This window comes from Nannospalax galili, unplaced genomic scaffold (genome assembly GCF_000622305.1).
Source record: "Nannospalax galili isolate Female #2095 unplaced genomic scaffold, S.galili_v1.0 scaffold293, whole genome shotgun sequence".
In the NCBI taxonomy this organism is placed as follows: domain Eukaryota; kingdom Metazoa; phylum Chordata; class Mammalia; order Rodentia; family Spalacidae; genus Nannospalax; species Nannospalax galili.
The window spans coordinates 11,019,803-11,040,518 of NW_008337147.1; the positions used below are offsets into that span (position 1 = coordinate 11,019,803).

At 40.3% G+C, this 20,716-nt stretch overlaps 1 protein-coding gene across 1 annotated transcript in view; it reads left to right on the forward strand.

The window, feature by feature from the left end:
* The first annotated feature begins 1,054 nt into the window (after window positions 1–1,054).
* Window positions 1,055–20,716, forward strand: part of Nsun3 (NOP2/Sun RNA methyltransferase 3) — a 59,327-nt gene continuing 39,665 nt past the window's right edge. The window contains exons 1-3 of the mRNA XM_008832245.3: window positions 1,055–1,141; window positions 2,097–2,206; window positions 11,424–11,767. Coding sequence (XP_008830467.1) covers window positions 1,130–1,141; window positions 2,097–2,206; window positions 11,424–11,767 — 466 coding nt within the window. The 5' untranslated portion in view covers window positions 1,055–1,129. The remainder of the gene's footprint in view (window positions 1,142–2,096; window positions 2,207–11,423; window positions 11,768–20,716) is intronic.

Consider the following 20,716-nt stretch of genomic DNA (forward strand, 5'->3'; position numbering starts at 1 on the left):
CAAAATAGATTGTCACAAAACTGACCTCTTTCCAAGTCCAACACATTCCCCTAATATGTGAATCTACTTCCTGGCTTTCTAGGTGTGCATTGCAAATGTAAAACTAGAGTATTCAGTAGTTGAGGCATTTTATAATGAATATAGAAGATACATGAAATCTCTCTAAACATACCAGCTAAAAGTAGACCAATGACTTTTCCACAAACTTCAGATGGTATTCATTGAATCATTTTAATACTGAATATTTTATTTTCTTTCGCACCGAATCTAAATTCTATCAAGATGCTTTTTTAGATTACTGAGGAACTTGTTTAAACATACTGAGCTTTAAATCACAGTGGTTAAGAGACTAGCACCTATTACATATACCTCTACTTAAATTTTGAACAAGGTCCATCTCAAAATGATAAATTACACGGGGCCACACTGTTAAAACTGCTGAGTTGTTACCAGAGAGCATGGAGAAAGGAACACCAACCACACTGACTGGTTGGTGTAATCAACACCTTCCTGAGAATCATCTACATCTGTACTAGTGAAGGTGGGTTGAGGAGGCATAGTGGGTCCTCTTTGGCCCGTCTTGGATCAGTGCTCGATTATAACCACAATAATCAGGGCAGTGAAACTATATTAACAGCGAACTTTGGGGTGCTGTTCGGTAGTGTCATTGTTAAGCGTTTTACACATGTATTTCAATCTCACACAAACTCGATTACTTTTCTAGAGCCTTTCAGGTTAACGGGGGTCATCAGACTTGTAGACTAGTTGTGCCTCCAATTATACACTGATGACAGAACGTCACGTGGTGCCAGAGATCTCTTCGCGAGCCCACACAGGCACAGTTCCCGCGGCAGGTGGCTGTTACAGCTTTGGCCACCCAGCCTTGCCCCTGGGCCCAGCGCACCGCGCACGGCCAGCTTCCGCAGCCCAGAAAAGGTCTTCGCAGGTCTCCCAGCTACTGAACTTCCCCGCGAGATTTTGAGACTGCAAAGTAGGATCTCGCGAGAACTGGAACCGGAAATGTGGCTATAAACACCCTTCCGCGGATCCCGGAAGTGTGGCTCTCTGTTCTGTTCTCAGTCTTGGCGTGGGCCTTCTCCGAGCGTTCTTCCGGGGCTGGGGCTGGACCATGCTGACTCCGGTGAGACCGGAGAGACGGGATGGGCTGGGTGGGGGCTCCACGCTGTCTTGCTCCGGAACCTTGTTCTGCGGGCCGACCGGATCTTGAGCGTCCCCGGCATCATCCCGGGGACTCTGCTTAGTCCCTCCGGCCCAGGCATGCGCACTCCGGGGTTGAGCCTGGGTTGGCCCGCCCGGCAGAAGCTCCAGCCTCTTTGCACCCAGGGGAATTAGAACTGCAACACCTCCTGGGCCCTTGGTGCACTTTCTTTGGCGACTAAGTGAAACAGTTGTTGGAATTCGAAGTTTATTTGCTTCAGTAAGCTTTGTTTTGGAAAGTATTTCAGGTTTACAGACAGGTTGCAACGATAGTCTTCTCGTGAGCCTTTCTCAAAGTACCCATCTCATGCCAACATACATCCAGTGTAGTTAAAATTTTAATGCCTTTCGACATTTCCTTAGCATAGATTCACGTTTGACCTTATTGGGATAATAATCACTTTTAGAAATGTTCTTTGCATAAGTAGGCGGAGTATCAGTCACACAATTTTATTACAAGGTACTGCAACCATTGGAAGAACCGGAGTCTTTTTAAAGTGTTCTCCAAACTCAGAAACCCCACCTTGCTGAGGAGGTATTGGGCTTTGATGGCTGCTTGGCAAGAGAAAGTTTTCTTCTGGGATGTAACCCTTGGTAAATTGCCCTTGCTCCAGGAGATGGCCCCTTACACCCATAAACAGCAATTGGACTCTGGGTTAAAAAAGCAAAAACAGGAAGTTGGGAGTGGAGGGGGAGTTTTGGGAGGAATTGGAGGGGGAGGAGTAGGGGATGGATACCATCGAAGTACATTGTATATACATGTATGAAATTCTCGAAAGGTCAATATATTTAAAGACGTATTCTAAAAATCACGTTAATGCTAAGCTTAAATTTCATGTTATCACAGTGTTTTCAGCAACTTTTTCTTACTATCTTAGCTGAAAGCAAAATCAGAGGGGAAGCTTGCAAAACAGATTTGCAGAGTTGTGTTGGATCATTTTGACAAACAGTATTCCAAAGAACTCGGGGATTCCTGGAATACAGTAAGGTTAGTATAATTCATCTCTTGATACTCTGTGACAGGACAGTGGAAGCATGTATTCCGCCTTTTGATGAGGTGTGTAGTAGCCTTTTGGGTGGAAGGATGTAGTGAGGAAGAAGGTAAAGGATTCAAATCCTGGCTGTGCTCTCCTACTTGAGCCGTAGATATGAGGCACTAAAGAAATAGATTAGCCGATAGAGTAGTGAAAAGTGGAGAAAGGAAACTTTCCAAGAATAGTAAAAATTAACTCTCTCCTGTAGCAATTATTTCCATCTGCTAAATGGGAATGTACAACATTTTAACAAAATCAGTGCGGTAGCAAAACATTTAAAGCTCTGAAGAACTTTGACCACTCTCTGAAACATTCAGAATATACTATAAATTCTTAAAGCAATGTCTCTATCTTAGCTAAAGTCATACCTTATTTTGAAATCATATTCCCTGTTAAGTCTGTGAATCTTGGACACATGTATATGGACAGACCAATCTAAATGTATTTTACAAACATACATTTAATACAGAAAAGTCGTAAATGTGGGTGGGCAAAATGGCTCAGTGATTTAAGGTGCTTGCCACCAAACCTGACAGCCTGAGTTCAACTGACTCCTGCAAGTTGTCCTCTGAGTCCACACTGACCTATCACCCACCCCCAGAAATAAATGCAATAAATATTTTTTTTAAGTGACAGACATGCTTTATATATTTGGTGAGTTTTGGTCTTGATTGAAATGACAGTGAACAGGCTTTTGCACAGAGTGCCTGATACAGTATATACAATACCCGGGAGTACAGAGAGCAATGCAGTCCTTATGCCTAGCATGCTCTAGTCTTTTGCTCTTGGCAGAAGTGAATGGGGGGAGGGGCATGGTTATAAAGATGGTAAGTGCTACTATAGAAGTAGGCAAGGATCATAGCATATTTTGTCACGTGTATGAGTGCCAGGGAAAGCCCAATCTTGGTGACTTAGTAATTAAATTTGCAAAATAAGCAAGACATTACAGGCTGAGGTACACTAGTGGGTTTTGAAGGGCAAAAGCCCGATACATTTTGCACAGGGGGGATAAGAGTTATGTGGCTATAGATAACTGTGTGGAACTTGGCTCAAACAGTAATTTCCCAGATGACTGATTTATTCCATTTCAGAACTTGGATTAATTCAGTAGGTTTTTCTCCTTTACAAAGGACAGCTTTAAGCATTTTTTTTCTTTCTTTCTTTTTTTTCGGTCTTTTTGAGACAGGGTCTCCCGGTAGCTCCAGCTGCCTGGAACTTACTCTGTAGACCCGGTTGGCCTTGAACTCAGAGGGTTCTCCTGCCTCTGCCTACCGAGTGATGGGATTAAAGGCATGAGCCACCATGCCCGGCTTAAGCATTTTTTAAAGAACAAACATAAGGTTTATTAAAAAAGATAATGAAGTCTGAAGCTGGTCAAAGGTAATTTTAGGACCTTAAACTATTTAGGAAACTTGTAAGTATTATAATATGAAGACACAATATATAGTTATTCCAGTTGAAATAGTTGTCTTACCAGAGAAGAAAGAATAGTGAAGTATATAATAAATTCCTGAGATTTTTTAGTATGCAAAGGTATTCATATGGAAAAGGCCCAAAGAACCATATATCTTGCATGCATATTTTATGTAGACAGCACCTACTTAAGTATTCCCAAGAACAAACTTTTGAGGTATTGTTGCCAGTTTTTCTTCTTGAGGATGTATGTAGAGCTTAAGTAATTTGGCCAAGTTCATTGAGCTAGTTAGTAGCAGGGCTGGAACTTTAACCCAGTATGTCTGGCTCAAGGTCTCACAGTACTAACCCTACTGCTTCTTGTATCTGTGATGTAATTAGCATACCTGGGTGATTGAAACAAAAGATTTGCAAGAAATGTTTCAGCTGGAGAATTTTTAGTAACCTGGCTATTCATACCCTGTGGTGAGTTGATTTTCTTAGACTACCTAGAAAAGCTTAGTAATTATTATTTGACACTGAACAAAAGGAGCAGTGGCCCTCAAAGCCGGTTAAGCAGCTGCGCCTTCTGCTCCATCTACCTTTTTGTTGGGATTTCATGGTAATTTAAGTTTTGGGTAAATTATGTGCTAAATATGCCATGGGTCTCTCAGAACATAGAAGATAGCATAGCAAAGTAAGAACAGAACCACGTGTTTGTTTCATAACTATTTGTAAACATAATGTTGTGCTTTAATAAAGTAAGCCTTTTTACTTTCAGGATTCTTCTCCCTCCCCCACATCTAGAAAGTGATTTACATACTTTCTTGTACATTTCTCTAGGAGTGGGGCAAGTTTTCAAGTTTACCCTAATTCAGCTTTTGCTCTACTTGTTTCCTGCTTGTTCTTCCAGGAGATCTGTTCGTAGCATGACTTTAAACTTTTATCCACGTGCTATTTTTAAATAATTGAATTTTTGTGAATTGTGTATATATTTTAGTCATATTTAGACCTGTCCCCTATCTGCACACCTCTTATAGTTGCCCCCTGACTGGTTTTCATGTACGCTGTCATATATATGAAGACCTTTCCAGCAAAGTTTGTGTTCCCAAATGTCTTTCAGTGTGTATCCATCCTCTGAAACCTTGTAAACCTGTCTAACATCGCATCCTCAGAGAAAACCAACTCTCCCTCTCCCAGTAGTTATCAGTTGCCTATAGTTCCTCAGCTGAAGTTGGGGCTTATTATCCCCTTACCCATTTCTATACTGGGATTTTGTCTGACTTAAGCTTTCATGGGTCTTGTGCATGCTGTTACCATTGCTCTAAGTTCATATGTTACCTTCCCTGCTGTCTGGAAAACTGGTTCCTTATAGTCCTCCACCACCTCTGGCTCTTAATAGTCTTTCCGCCCCCTTTTCTGCAATGGTCCCTGAGCTCTGGGTGGCCCAGGTTTGATGTAGATGTTCTATTCAGGAAGAAGCACTCTGCAGTCTCTTGTTCTCTGCACTTTGTCCAGTTGTGGTTTTCTGGGTTAATCACCATCTGTTGTGTGAGGAAGCTTCACTGGTGAGTGTTGAGAGGTGCATTAATATTCTTTTTGCCCCATGTACTGATATGTTCCTGAGCCTTAGGTATAGAGGTTGCATTGTAGATGTGTCACTTAGGGCTGGTCACAGACACTTATTTTCTGGTTTGATCAGTTGTTGAATTTTGTAGTAATCTCCATGTATTGCAAAAAGAAAATAAAAGTGCCATTACTGTACCTGTAGAGATTATTTGCTGGGCTGGTCATTGTTGTGGTTCTCTTTGAAGTTTGCATACTGTTACTATGAGAGCTAGTCTTCAAGAAGGAGGCTTCCAGATCATTTCCAGCTAGATTTTTCCAAATTTTGTGTCCGAAGTCTGTCCTGTCTTCAGCAATTGGGTCTTAACCTTCAAGTTCTGGGAGGCAATCAAGGGCTGTGGCGATAGCCTGAGTTATTTTGAGACTCTCTTGGACTACCCTGAACAACAGCTCAAAGGGAGGTTTCCCTGGCCTAGCACTGTCATTTTTGATATATTGCCTTCAGCTATACACATACACTCATATAAATATAAATTAATGTATTTTAATATAAAAATATGTATGTTTTCCCATAGGCTTTTGGACATTTCCTTCTAGTTTTTATTTGTCTCTCTCCCTGTATAACCCTCCCTATTCATCCCTTCCCCCGGATTAAAATATCCTCTTATTTTCACCATCTCCCCCTTGATAACACCTGTCTTCTACTATCCCCCTCTCTTGAGCTCCTTCTTCCCCTATACCATAATGGTTCCTTCCATTTTCCTGGCTCTTGTGGTTACATCAGGATATATGCTCACATCTAAGAATTTGGAGCTAAGATCCACAAATGAGAGATCTTTCTCTTATTTATCTGAGACTGTTACTTCACTTACTATAACTCTAACCCTAACCCTAACCCTAAATCTAATTTTAACTCTAGCTGTAGCTCTAAAACTAATGCTAACCTTGACATTGACCCTGCACCAAGCCCGGTTACCCTAACATTAGTCCTAGCCATAACCCTAATCTGACCTTGACCTTTGAACCTTATCCTAACCTAAGCACTAATCCTATACTTAACCATAGGCCTAGTCCTAACCTTAACTGTAACCTAGGCTCAGCACTAGCCCTAATCCTAACTTGAACTATAACCTTAACCTAACTCTAGTCAAGGGCCTAACCCTAACCCATACCCTAGTCCTAGGTCCAACTGTAATCCTGACCCTGATGCTGACACTGAGTAGGACCCTATACCTAACACTAATATACCTAACCACAGCACTACTACTAACTATAAGTGTAACTCTAAACCTAACACTAGCTCTAAGGCGAAACCTAACCCTCACCCTAGCCCTAGAACTAGTGCTCACACCCTAACCTGATCCTGACTCTAACCCTGATCCTAACACTAATCCTAACCCTATCCCTAACACTAAGCCTGTCCCTAACCCTAGCCACAGAATAAGACCTAACCCTAGAACTCGCCCTAACACTAACCTTGAAAATTTTAAATTTAATTTACAGTATTAACAGTCACTGCTTAGCAGCTTGTCCTCATCACTGTATTAGGAAGGTCAGGGGAAGAATAGAATAGAAAGTAAGGTTGAAGGAAAGAATGTCACAGAAAAGTTTAAAAAAGATCGTAGTACCAAATAACAAATGTTCAAATACATCATTTTCAAGATTTTCATTTACTAGATGTAAAATTTTTAAATGCTTGAGTTTTGTTAAAAATTGTAATTGTGGGATTAGGGGAGGGACTTTATGGTATACCTCAATGTACTCATGCACTCACTGATGGAGTGCATACTTAGCATTTATGAAGCCCTAGGTTTAATCCCAGGCACCAAAAATACAATAGTCAAAAAGTCTCTGACTGAAACTAATTTTTTAATTTACCCAGAAGCATAAGTATCAGTTGGTTAGAGAAAATTATGGCTTCCCATATGAAGGAAGAATGGGCCAAGAGGCTGCATACTAGTATAGTACAGCATCATTGACTTGCTTAGCATCCAGGCACATGTGTAGCACGTGTTCAGTTGTACTTAGTGTTGGTCTTTACTCAGCTTTGCTTAATATTTGATATCCTATAGAAATTTAAACATAAACGTATTTTACTTTATTGGTAAATAGTGTCCATAGCATATAGCCAAAGCACAGTATGGATTTAGAGAATGAGCTAATGAATCTTAGCCAGACGACAGCAGGGGCTTAGCATCTTATGGTAAGAACAAGAAACATGAGACAGAAAGATTATAGGCCCTGCATGTTTTACAGTGGTGAGCTCTTTCACAAAATTGGTCCCCTTCACCTTTGAACCTTATCCTTCCTTTTCAGCTTGCCTTTCTCTAATTCTACTATAGCTGAAAAAAGCACTTACATACCATACACAATGAAAGCCATGCTTTCCCATCCTGACATCTATGCAGCATTTCTTTAGAATGTCAGAATCCCCATATGTCAGAGACTTGGGATGTCTGTGTCAGGGTTTAGAAAGTTAGTGTGAAATTCTTTGACAACTGAGATGTTTTCCAAGGATTGATTTCAGCAAAATAAGAAGCCCGAAGAGAATTCCTTAAAATATTTTTGTGATGGATCAGTAACAGATTTGAAGACATAACTCAGAAGAATTCAAGGAGAGAAACGTGGCAAATATTTTTAATTTTATAAAATGTATTTGAGGGGCTAGAGAGATGACTCAGCAGTTAAGAGCTTGTATGTGTATAATGTATTGCCTGCGTGTATGTAGGTACACCAGTGTCATGTAGTGCCCACAGATATCAGAAGAGAGTATCAGATTCCCCTGGAACTGGAGTTACGGACAGTTGTAACCACTGTGTGAGTGCTGACTCATTATTAGATAACTTTTCATCCAGTTTGGAGCATAAGAATGTGAGACACATTCATAAAATTTGTAGTGGCTTTCCCAGATTGCACTTTGGGGTCTGTCTTAAAGCAGCAGTTTCCAGAGAGTGGAGAACAGAGGCCATCGTATCACCTGCAAAGAGTAGAAATGAGAACTTCAGGCCCTGGAGCTGTGGAGATGGCTCAGTGGGTAAAAGCACTTACGCACAAGCCTGACCTTGGTTCAGATCCCTGGAACCCATGTAAAATACTGGATTTAGTAACGCACTTCTGTAATCCCAGCACTCCTAGGGCAAGATGGCAGGCAGAGACAGGAGAACTGCCTGAGTTAGGGCCAGCTAACCTGGAGGACCATAGTGCAGCCTCAAAAACAACAGAGACACTGCCTTAGGTAAGGTAAATGGAGAGTGAGAGCTGACTCCTGAGACCTCCACGTGGACACTTTAGCACATGCCCGCCTGCACCTGTGCACATACACACATCTTCATATACACATAAATAAATCACCAGTTTTCTTAAAAAAAGAATTCAGAGCCAGGCCTGGTGGAACACGCCTTTAATCCCATTAAACCCAGCACTCGGGAGGCAGAGCCAGGCGGATCTCTGTGAGTTCAAGGCCAGCCTGATCTACGTAGTGAATTACAGGACAGCTGGGGCTACAGAGAGATCCTGTCTCAAAAAGACCAAAAAAAAAAAAAAAAAAAAAAAATTTCAGATCCTATCCTGCTGACTCGGTAACTCTAAGCCTAATCAACCCAGCAACCTTGTGTTTTTTTATAGTTCCATACTGAATACAGAAGTTCATATTCTATAAAGTAACTAATGGGGATGCTCCATCATAGTAAGCAAAGGAGAAAGCAGTTCGCCTTGTAGGTGTAAATTGAAATTCACATGGCACACATGAGTCGCAGGTGTCACATTCCATCCAGCCATTTCTCACATAGCAACTCCAGACTGGGTAGCAGCTGGAATTTATTTAATTGACCATGGTTAATGAGGCTCCCAAATAACTCAGCCAGAAAGGTCAGCTAGTAAATAAATTAAATGTTTCCTGCTGCATCAGCTGTTGGTTGTTGTGAGCTTGTGATTGTCAAGAGACCTAACTGTTGGATGGAATGCAAATCTAGGAATGTAAAACTGCCAGGGAGTCCATCAGTGATCTTTTAAGTCGGCCTTGGATCTGTATCATGTGAGCCACTCTTCGCCTCATTAATTTCATTACGGAGGAGTTCACTGTAGTTGGCTTTTCAGACCTTTTATCTTCATCAGAGGAAAGCTTAGTACTCATTCCTTCAAACACATTTTTTTGTGATAGTATTTTCCCTTCTAATACAAATAGTTCCTGGCTTTAGATTTGTTCTTTAAGGAAAACACTCCTTGTGCAAATACTGATAGACAAAAATGTATTTTTCCTGAATTTTATATAATTTTTATATATTTGTATATGCTTGAGCCTGCTTGAATTTATGTGCAACGTGTGTGCAAGAATCTTAGTTAATCAAAAGAGGGTGTTGTATCTCTGGAAACTGGAGTTACAGGCAGTTGTCATCTTCCATGTGGGTGCTGGTAACCAAACCTGGGTCTTCTGTAAGAGCAGTATGCACTCTTAACCACTGAGCCGTTTCTCCAGTCCTGAAAAAAGTACTTTTTGAAGCAAACACAGTTACTTAACTTCTATGCAGGTGGTGTTTGGAGAGCAAGATTTTCTGTAAGGGCTATTGAGGCTGAGCTAAGTCAGGTGTTCCTCTCAGGTGTACAGTTGAGGCTGGCAGGCTGTAGAGCTCACAGGATCCACCTGTCTGCCCCCACCTCAGTGCTGGGGTTACAGGCATGCATAGCCATGCCCAGCTTTTTTTTTTTTTTTTTTTGAGAGTTGATCTTTTTTTATGTCATGGAGTATATAGAAATAGTCCTCACGCTGAAGCAGAAAAGATCTTCATTCATTCTCTCTCTCTCTCTCTCTCTCTCTCTCTCTCTCTCTCTCTCTCTCTCTCTCTCTCTCCTCTCTCTATCTCTCTGTATATATGTGTGTGCGTGTGTGTAGAGTACATAGGTGTTCCTATCAGCTTGTGTATGCGTGCATGATGGTGCATGTGTGTCTGGTGGTCAGAGGTTGATACTGGGCTTTGTCCCTAGTTGCTCTACAACTTATTTTTTGAGACAGGATCTCTAATTGATCCTAGAACTCACTGATGAAACAAGGCAACCAGCCAGTGAGCTCTAGGGATCCTGTTGTCTCCACCCCCAGTTCTGGAATTACAGATATGCACCACTGCACTTGGCTTTTATGGGTGGTACTGAAGTCCATCATGATGCAGAGTTAATACGTGCTCTGGAATGTGTTATTGAATATGTTAAAGCTGTAGTGAAATGCTGCTTCTAATCATGTGGTTATTTTTAAAAAAATGATAAAAAATATTAATCTAATAAAGATGCCCCCCCCCAAGATAAATGTTCTGTGCTCTGAATGTTTAGTCCATTAAAGAACTGGCTTTCCTCCTTGCTGCCCTCTCTGGTATCATACCAACCCTTGATGCTCTGTCCTGACATTGCTACTGATAGAATGCTAAACTCCAGACTTGAAATTTTTATATGGGTGCTGGAGATCTGAACTCAGGTACTCAATGCTTACAGAGCACCTGCTCTTACCCACTGTACCATTTCTCCAGCCCCTTGGAAATCTTAATATTTTAATCAAAATTCAAGTAAGCTATAATGAATAAAATACTTTTCGGTAAAGACAGGTTTATAACAGTGCATAGGTGGGCCTTGTTGCAGCTTTGTAAGGCAAAGAGAAGTTTAGGAAGAATGATTCTGTATTAGTCAGATTTTTTTTTTGTTGTGACAAAATAGCTTTTACAGAAAAGTTAAGGAGTGAAAAATTGATTTTGTTTATGAATTCAGAAGTGTCAGTCCTTGGCAGGGAAGGCTTGGTGGAATAGAGCAGCTTACATGGGGGCCAGGAAGCAAAAAAGGGTGGGAATACAGGAGGAGGCCAGGGCAAAATTTCCCTTCTGGAAATGTAACCCCAGTGGCTCACTTAGTCCAGCTAGGCCCCCTTCCTGCTTTTCATCACCTCAATTATGGCATAATAATATGAACCCATCAGAGAGTAATCTGTTGATAGGTAAGAGCCTCAGGATATACTTATCTCTGGAAATGCCCTCATGGACACATCCAGGGTGTGCTTTACTAATTTAGTTGTTTCTCAACCCAGTCACATTGACAATCAAGATTAACCATTACAAGTCCTGTCTGCAAAACACAGGTAAAGGAAATGCAAACCTAGGATCATAATTACTCTGTTAACAATATAAAATGGTGTTGGTTCATAATACTGATAGTCATTTGTCTCTCTTTCTGTTTTAGGAATGTACTAATATCGCCATCATTGTGGCAATATGCCATCCTCTTCAACCGATTCAATTACCCATTTGAACTGGAAAAGGATTTACTCTTGAAGGGCTATCACACACTCTTTCAAGGATCTTTACCCTCTTATCCTACATCAGTGAAGTGCTACCTCAGCAGAACTCCTAACCGAATGCCTTCAGAAAGACACCAGCTTGGACACTTGAAAAAGTACTACCTCCTAAATGCTGCTTCTCTTTTCCCAGTACTGGCTCTGGAACTGAGGCACGGGGAGAGTGTTCTGGACCTGTGTGCTGCCCCTGGGGGCAAATCGGTAGCTTTGCTGCAGTGTGCTTGTCCAGGTAATGCACTGTCCTCTTAGGAACTTGTGGTTGCTTTGTACCTGGATATTTCAAACACTGAAAATATATGAAGAGAAATGTGAGACAGTTTTTAGAAGTTAGGATGCCTGAAAACCAAGACACTGAGTAAGAATGGAAATCATAGTTGAGGAACTTAGTGTAAAAAGCATCACATGCCAACTTTGGGATTAAAACTAGATTTCATAAATGCAGATCTGTTAGATAATATGAGTACTGATAAGCCAATTATAGAGGATTTTTAAAATTTTTATTTTTTGCTTTCGGTGACTATTTTTGCTGGAGTTAGAATCTGGGACTTTTCTTAGGCTCAGCAAATACTCTACCATTGAGCGGCTTGTATTGATGCCATTGTCATACCTTTTAAAAAAACTGAAATCATTTTACTGTGTCATTAGGCCATAGGGTTCTAAAGCTGTTCTGTTCAATAGATACATAATGTGAAATATATATGTATTATACTACTTTCAGATAGTCTCATTTGAAAAAGTAGAAAGAGGTAAAATAAATTTGAAGTTATTCAGAGAATTGGGGTAAAACACCCTTGAGCACATAATCCAATAAAAATGTTTGAGATGTTTATATTCTCATTTTCTTAGAAGTCTTTGAAATTATTTTATTCTCTGAGTATATTTCAAGTACTCACAACCACATATGACAAGAGAACAAATACAGTATTAATGCAATAAGCTGTTTTGTAGTGACTTTATTATTAGTAGTAAAAAAGTGGTACAGTTTTATAAATTGAGTTATTCTAAAATAATAATTCTGCTTTATGGGAAATAGCAATGTTGCTTATTCTGAGCCAAATATAAGTGACTTTGGCTTGGGAACACAGTGAATGACATGTTCACCATAGAAATGATTATAAGAGCTTTTCTAGTCATGAAGCAGAACATCATAAATCAGTGCATTGATTGATCAGTTAGGTTGTGGGTGTGTTCAGAAGGAGGAACACAGACAAGTATAGAGGTCATGACAGGATTCAGTATTGTGTCCTTAGTGATAGGCTTCATGGAGCCTAGAGGCCTGTCAGACTTAAGAATACATTCAGAGAGTTTTATCTAGTATTCAAAAAGACAGATTAGATGTAGAGGTTGATAGTGAATGGCTCTTTTTAAAAGGAGCTAGATGTGGTTTTGGCTTTTGATGTATAACAAATTCCATCTCTCCACATTTAAGACCTTCTAGTGAGACAGTCTAGTGAGTCAGACAGTCTGAGCTCTTCATTATAGATCTTGTTTCTTCATACAATTTTATTTACATTTTTTAAAACAATAAGTCCATGGACTGGGGATATGTCTCAGTACGTAAAGAATTTACCATGCAAACATGAGAACCTAAGTTTGGATCCCCAGAACCCACATTAAAAGAAATTGCTGGGCATGTTGGGTTTTGCTTGTAATCCCAGCATTGAGGATGTAGACACCCGAGAATCCCTGGGGCTTGCTGGCCAGCTGCCCTTGCCCCAAGTTCAGCAAGTGACCCTGTATCAAAAAAATAAGATGGAGGGCGATAGATGAAGATACTTGACATCAGCCCCTCGCCTCCCTCCCTCTTGCCACATATACTCAGCCACATACACATATGCACCTGCATGAACGTGCACACTCACATATATCACACACATGTACATGCACACACAAAATAAGTATTTTACTGTAAATTATTTTCTTAATGATATAGGTAATCCTTTTGTTAAAATACAGATTTTTTTGGATGATATTATTGCAGGCTGAGGCAGAGGTCAGCATCGATTCTGTTTGGTTTTTCTATGATCTTAATAATCATTGTTCACACCGTTAAGAATTTAGAAATAGTGAGTGCTGTATGACTATTGTTTCATTGGTTCTTTATCCTCCTTCTGGGTTAGAACTGTAAGCCACCAGGTATATCAGGCATTGTTTCAGTGATCTCTTAGGTGAACACTCTTTAAAATTTGTTTTTACCTTCATCAGAGTATGTGCAAAGCCATTTCAATTACCTGCTAAGTTGTTACACTTATCTGCCAACTAAGAAACTAGTGTTATAACCTGTACCATTTTGATGTTCTGGAGATTTCTAAACCTGGCATAATTTACCTTCAGAGACTGGATGAGTGGGAAGCTTGCTTTTGTTTGTAAAATTGGTGAAATGCTATTTGGAAGGAGTTATCTTTAGGAAGTTGATGATCCGAAAGTGATTCTTTTAGACTCTCCAAAGGTACTGTTTTCCCCCAGGATATGCATGTTCCAGTTTGAAGACTAATTTATTTTTCCTTTCAGAACCATTTACTGTTGAAGTAGGTTTTTAAAAAATGAATCAGTTGTCCTTGGCTTTGGTACAAATACACAAGGTTTTTGTTTTTCTTTGTAAATATACAATTAACTTAGAGTTCTGATAAAAATCTGTGACTGAAGCTTCTTGTATTTTAGTGAAAGAAATAAAACAAGATTTATTAGTACAGTTCTCTTATTGTTTCAATAATTGAGCTGAGGTTTTACGGAATTATGTGTTATCAGGAATATTTATTTTACACTCACTTTTTCTATGTTCCTTGACAGTGTTCCTATATTGTTTCTTATAAGCTTATTAATGCTAGGTATAGAATTTTTAGTATTGTAAAAGATAGATGAGAATTACTGAATTCTGGTACTATTTTGACAAGATGGTATTTTAATCTCAAATCACCTTCATTCGTAGACTATAAATATTTTACACATTTGTGGTGGGGAAGGTGATTTGCTTAGGGACCCAAAGTCAAATGGATACATTCTAGGAGAATGTGGGGGAGAACAAGGCCAGTGAACTACCCAGCAGTGTTCCAAGTGAAATAGCTTTTCATCTAAGTAGGACTAATGTTAATGGTTCGCTCTGAAGTACTAATGTCTTCATGCTGATGCTTAAACCCCTATTAAGCTAGCCACAGTGTTCAGATGTGGAGTGCAGAAGCAGCACTAAGTAGTGTTTTTATAAGCAAAACTTAAAATGATGGCCACAAATAGTACAATTTATACACCAAATTTCTTTACACTGGTACTGAACATTATTCTAGGCAGTGAGGGTCATAACTTTGAATGATGCAAAAGCTTATGGTTTAGGGTAATTAAAAAATTAATAACTCTCTTGGAAAGTCTTTCCTGAACTACTTGTGTTAGGTGTATCCTCTTTTGGGTGGTAAAAATGATTATTTGGAACACATATGCCCCGGGCTGTGTTGATCACATTGCTTTTCAAATATGTTTTGTCATCTGTGTTTCTAACATTTTCTGTATGTATATTCAAATCTAAACTTCCAAGGGCTTAGAGGAACCTTGTGTGACTGGCTGGACTATATGACCTCAGGTACCTGCAGTGCTGTTGAGCTGGTGATTATTAACTGCATTTTATAGACAAAGTTAAGACAAGGGAATTAAATAAATTGCTTAAGGTAAATGGCAGAGCTGGGAATCTAGATTTTCTTTGTTTTCTTGCCACAGACCCTGTTCTGCGGCTTCCGTGAAACTGCACTCCTGATTTGTAGGTAAGCATAGGGTCAGGCTCTTATTTGCCTTTTTATCTGTAGCAACTAGGACTGTGCTCAGTAAACTTGAACCTTTTATTAAAGTGGTTTTTACTCTCAAATGTGTTTTAATCTAATGTCTTCTAAATTTTCGACAAACTCAGCTTTGCCATTTTGTACTTTTGTGAATTTATAACATTGTTTCTGGATAGCACAAACAACCTTACAGTATACCTCTACAAGGCACCATAGACCTCCAAGGCTCATGATGAGCAGCATGTGCTTATGGAAAGTGTACACTTTTCAGTCCTAACTGTAGCAAGGTAGCTTCCTATTAGATGCTCTCATTGGATGGGCTCAGTGTCTCCTATTTCTGAGTTTGCTAGAAATTACAAAGATCAACCTGAAAGTTTTACAGGTTAAGCAAAATGCTGGCAGGAAAAGGCCAGCATTAGTATCCAATTTGTCTCCAAGTTTCCCATTGTCTGTTAGATTTTGGTAACTGAATATATGGAGTTTTTCAGGGCTAGAGAGATGGCTCAGTGGTTAAGAGCACTGACTTGTTCTTGCAGAAGACCTGGGTTCGAATCCCAGCACCCACATGGCAGCTAACAGCTGTCCGTAACTCCAGTCCCAGGGGATCCGACAGCTTCTTCTGACCACTGCGGGCATTGCAGGACACAGGTGCACTTACCTACAGGCAGGCAATACATGCATACACATAAAATAAAAATAATAAAATTTTTTTTTAAATGAATTTTTCTTTAAATACTATAGCTTATATTTTTAGTTTTCTACAAAAGTGTTGGTTAAGAAACCTCATCTGTAAAAGCAGAGGAAATAAATCCTAATCATTCTCTATCTGGCACCTCTAAACTGATCATCCACTGTCTGTACATAGATGTGCACATGAGATGTGACTGATCTGGCCTGAAACATTTAAATCACTGTTAAGGAAGTTCCCAATTAAGTATAGCTGTATACTTCATTGCTATATTATTATTTTGCTTAGATCTGTAGATTTCATTGACATGGCCTTAAGTTGGTTATATTTTTTAGATGTGGAGTATAAAATGTTATATGTTTCATATATACTCACATAGATCTACACAAACTACAGAAAATTAATTTCAGTTATATCCAAATTTCATCTAATGAGGAACACAGGTAAAAAATCTAACAGATCCCTGAAAAAGTCACTGGTGCTTTAGCATGCTGTAACAGTTTCTTTCAACTTGACACAAATGTAGATATATCCGGGAATATGGAATCTCATTTGAGGAATTTCCTCCATCAGATTGGTCTGTGGGGGGTGTTTTCTTGATTGCTGATTGTGTGGGTGGACCCAGCCTACCATGAATGGTATCATCTGGAGACAGGTGGGCCTGGGCTGTAGAAGATAGTAGCTGAGCAAGCCAAGGGAAGGAGGCCAGTAAGCAGCTGCTCCATGGTCTCTGCTTCATTCAGTTCCTGCCTCCAGGTTTCTGCCTTGACTCCCCTGAATGATGAACTCTAATCTGTAAGCCAAGTAAATGCTTTCCTCCCCAAGTTGTTTTGGTCACAGCAACAGACGTCAAATTAGGACACATGTATATGCCAGTCCTCAGTGGAAAGGAACTGAAAAAGGTGGTTTCTTTCACCCATATGTTTTGACACACCCAACTTGGGAAAATCCTGCCTTGTTTGTGATTTTGCGAATCATTTTTTGGTGCCTTAACCTGTAATTGTGATTGTTTTCTGTGTTCCTTTCAATGGAAAAATTAGAGTAATAGTGCTGTTCCTCATACTTCTATTTCTCTTGTTTTGAGTATCCTTCATTTAATCTTTGAGAGCTTGATCATAACATTATCTTGGGGTACATTTAGTTGAGTTGAATCTGACATAACCACTTGGCCTTCCTGTGTCTGGATTCTTGTATCTTTCTCCAGCGTTGGGAAAATTTCTAACCAAGTCTCTGTTCTACCCCTTTGACATTCTAACTTCTTTTATGAACACCTATAACTCGTGTATTTGCTCTTTATTTTATTTAATTTACTATTTTTATTTTATGTGTATGAGTGTATTGCCTGCATGTATGTAAGTGCACCCATGCCATGCACTGCCCATGGTGGTCAGAAGATGGCTTCAGATCCCCTAGAACTGGAGTTAAGGACAGTTGTTAGCTGCCGTGTGGGTGCTGGGAAACAAACCTGGGTCCTCTACAAGAGCAGCCAGTGTTCTTAACCTCTGAACCATCTCTCCAGCCCCATGTATTTACTCTTTTGATACCATCCCAACATTGCCATAGGACTCCCTCCCCAATCCGGCTGGTTTTCCTCCTCCAACAATATATTTTCAAATAACCTGTTTCCAAGCTGTTATTTTTCTTCTGTTTGATCTGTTCTGCTATTGATGTCTTTCTGCACCTAAGAATTTGCTTGATTTTTTTTAGAGTCACATGAATCTCTGTCATTTCTGTTAAAATATTAAATCATTTCATCTTTCTTGAATGTTTCCCTCAAAGAGCTAATTTCAACTGTCTTCATTATGCAGAAACTGGTTGTTTTATGGTCATTTTCTTATGTCTTATTCATTATATGAAGGCATGCATCTCTGAATGTTTCTGATGCCTATTATTTTATGGCATAGTCTGGGTGTTAACCATTTAGATATATATCCTAGTTCTTTCTGCTATATATCCTAGTCCAGAAATTCTAAGCAGTTTGCTTTTGACCCCTGAGTCTGTGGACCTTTCTGGTACTTCAACACTAGATGGCACCCTCAGTCTGAGTTTGTCACAGTTCTGTTGGTTTTCTTTTTGATTGCTGTTTCAGCTCCAGAGGGTGTCCCAATCACCATTGTGACACATCTCCTCAATGTAGTGCAGGATGAACTAGGGGAGTGTCAAAACAAGGTTGTTTGTCACCATAAGCCTCATTCTGAGGCTAAGGTAGGCCCAGATGCCTCAGCCACAGTTACTGGCCTATGATCAGACCCTGAAGGATTCTGCCTGATACTGAGCCACACCACAAAAGGACTGACCCAGGCTCTTAAACTTGATGCATACCTCCCTTTTTCCTACCTTGCTTCCTTTTTCATTCCTTTATTTCCTCTTTCTTTGTTTCTTTCTCTTTCTTGCTTTCTCCCTCCCTTTTGTATCAACTCTTCTCTCTCTCTCTCTCTCTCTCTCTCTCTCTCTCTCTCTCTCTCCCTCTCTCTCCCCCCTCCCCTTCCCTCCCTACATCCCTCTTCTCCCTGCATCCCTCCTTACCTCCCAACATCCCTCCTTCCCTTCCTTCCTCCCTCCCTCTGTCTTGTTACATTGTTATTTCTGTGTGTGTGTGTGTGTGTGTGTGTGTGTGTATGTGTGTACATGTCAGAGCACACCTTTAGGGAGGTTAGAGAACTACTTGGGTGGTGATGGGTCAGTTGTCTCCTTCTACCATGTGGGTTCAGAGGATTAACTTTCAGAAGTTGGCTCTCTTTCTGCTATGTGGGTCTCTGAAATTGAAATCAGGTTGTCAGACTTGCCAACAGGTACCTTTACCTGCTGAACCATCTCGAAAGCCTAGTACCTCCCCTTACTTGCTCTAAGTAGGCAGTTAATCTCTCTGTGTTGTCTGGAGTTAGGGGGAGGAATGGAGTTGATAGTTCCATGGCTAAAAGCATTGCAACCCTTAATTACACCCACAGCCCACAGCCCCCTGAGACCAGCATAGCACAAGACCTACATTGCTACATGCTGTTCGCTGCTTAGGTGGGCATATGGCCCAGACTGCTGTAACCAGCCATGGGAGCTGGCCAGAGTTAGAAGTACAACTGACTGTGATAGTAGGGTAGGTCCAGGAGCTCTGTCCCAAGAGTTCGTTAGAATTTGCTCAGTGTTAGTTTTATCATCCTGGTACTGAGTTTTAAGAACAAGCTGTATGCTCACTTTTGTACCATACCCTCCAGTGGGATGAATCCTGAATCCTGCTTTTCCTTGTGTTCTCCAAGGTTGTAGAACGAGCTGTGTCGCATCTGAGTTTCACAGAAAACAGAAGCCTGCAGTCTGAACAGTGTATATATCAAACCTATACCATACTTGGTGGTGATAGACACTGAAACACACGTCTGCCTCATAAAAGTAAAGGTATCCACCTGATACCAAGCAGATCTTGGGGCTCTATCTACAGGCTCTGGCCTGGGGATAAGAGAGTTTGGATTCTGCTCTGGCAGTCTCAGCATGAAGCTCCAAGGCAAAGTCCTATGTTCACTTTTCTGTCTGACTACCATGTGCATGGGGTCTTGTTTCTCACTCTGCTGTCCTAGCTTGGTGGAGTGGTGGAAGCAGCCAGCTGCCTGGCCCAGGAGGGTGTAAAGCCTCCTTCTGCAAGTACTGACTGGCCTGGGGCAGGGATATGAGGCTCTATCTGGCACAGGGTTGCAGAGGGGCAGGTATGGTTAGCTTTCAAGTCAAAGTTTGGGTAATTCCTTCCCCCTCCCCCAAGTGGGAGGAATTTATCTCCAAGCCATGTTGTTTAAAATTGGAGAAGTGGTGACACAGCATCCTTTTTTGCTTTCTTTGGTGCATCTTTTCTTACTGCTTTGAGACCAGATACTGTGTCTCACCTGGCTCTCTAAGCCCTTAGAAGATAAGCCAGTGCCCCTGTGGGGAGACCACCACTGAAGGGTCATCTTTAACCACCGTCTTGTCCCTAGAAACAATCACATTTAATCTTAACCACTGTGCAAGGTAGTTAGGAATCATTCCCTGTAAGGAAATGGAGATTCTCACAGAGCCAAGGAACTTTTCTAGTCTCGCAGCTCAGTTTGAACCCATGTTTATCTTTCTTTTTTTTTTTTTTTTTTTTTTTTTTTTTTTTTTTGTCTTTTTGAAACAGCGTCTCCCTGTAGCCCCAGCTGTCCTGGAACTCACTATGTAGACCAGGCTGGCCTCAAACTCTCAGAGATCCACCTGCCTCTGCCTTCCAAGTGCTGGGATTAAAGGTGTACTCTACCATACCCAGCTATGAACCCATGTTTATCTTACTGTGAGCTCATATACTTGCTTTTTTTCTACATACTGCATTACCTTCTTTCATTTAAAATGAGAGTGTTGTGCCACAATGCACATATCTCTTCCAATATATTGCTTACTCCCAATAGCTAGTACTTTAGGGTGAAAATGGTATAGGAGGTATTGGTTGTATGGCATCTCTAGGAAATCTGTAAGTTTTCATCTCTCAAACTTGATTAAATGTGAGAACTCTTGGGATGGTATAAGATAAAATGTTGTAAATATTTTACAAAGTATGTGTGTGTTTCCGTTTTTTAAAATTATTTATTTATTAACCACATACTTAGAAGAAGAATTTCATTACAACAGCATTGACATATTCAGTAACAATTTTCTGAGCTAAGATGCATCTCTTTCAAAATTGGCTGTAAATTTTTAGGTTCACAGTTGAATTAATACAGTTATTCATTCA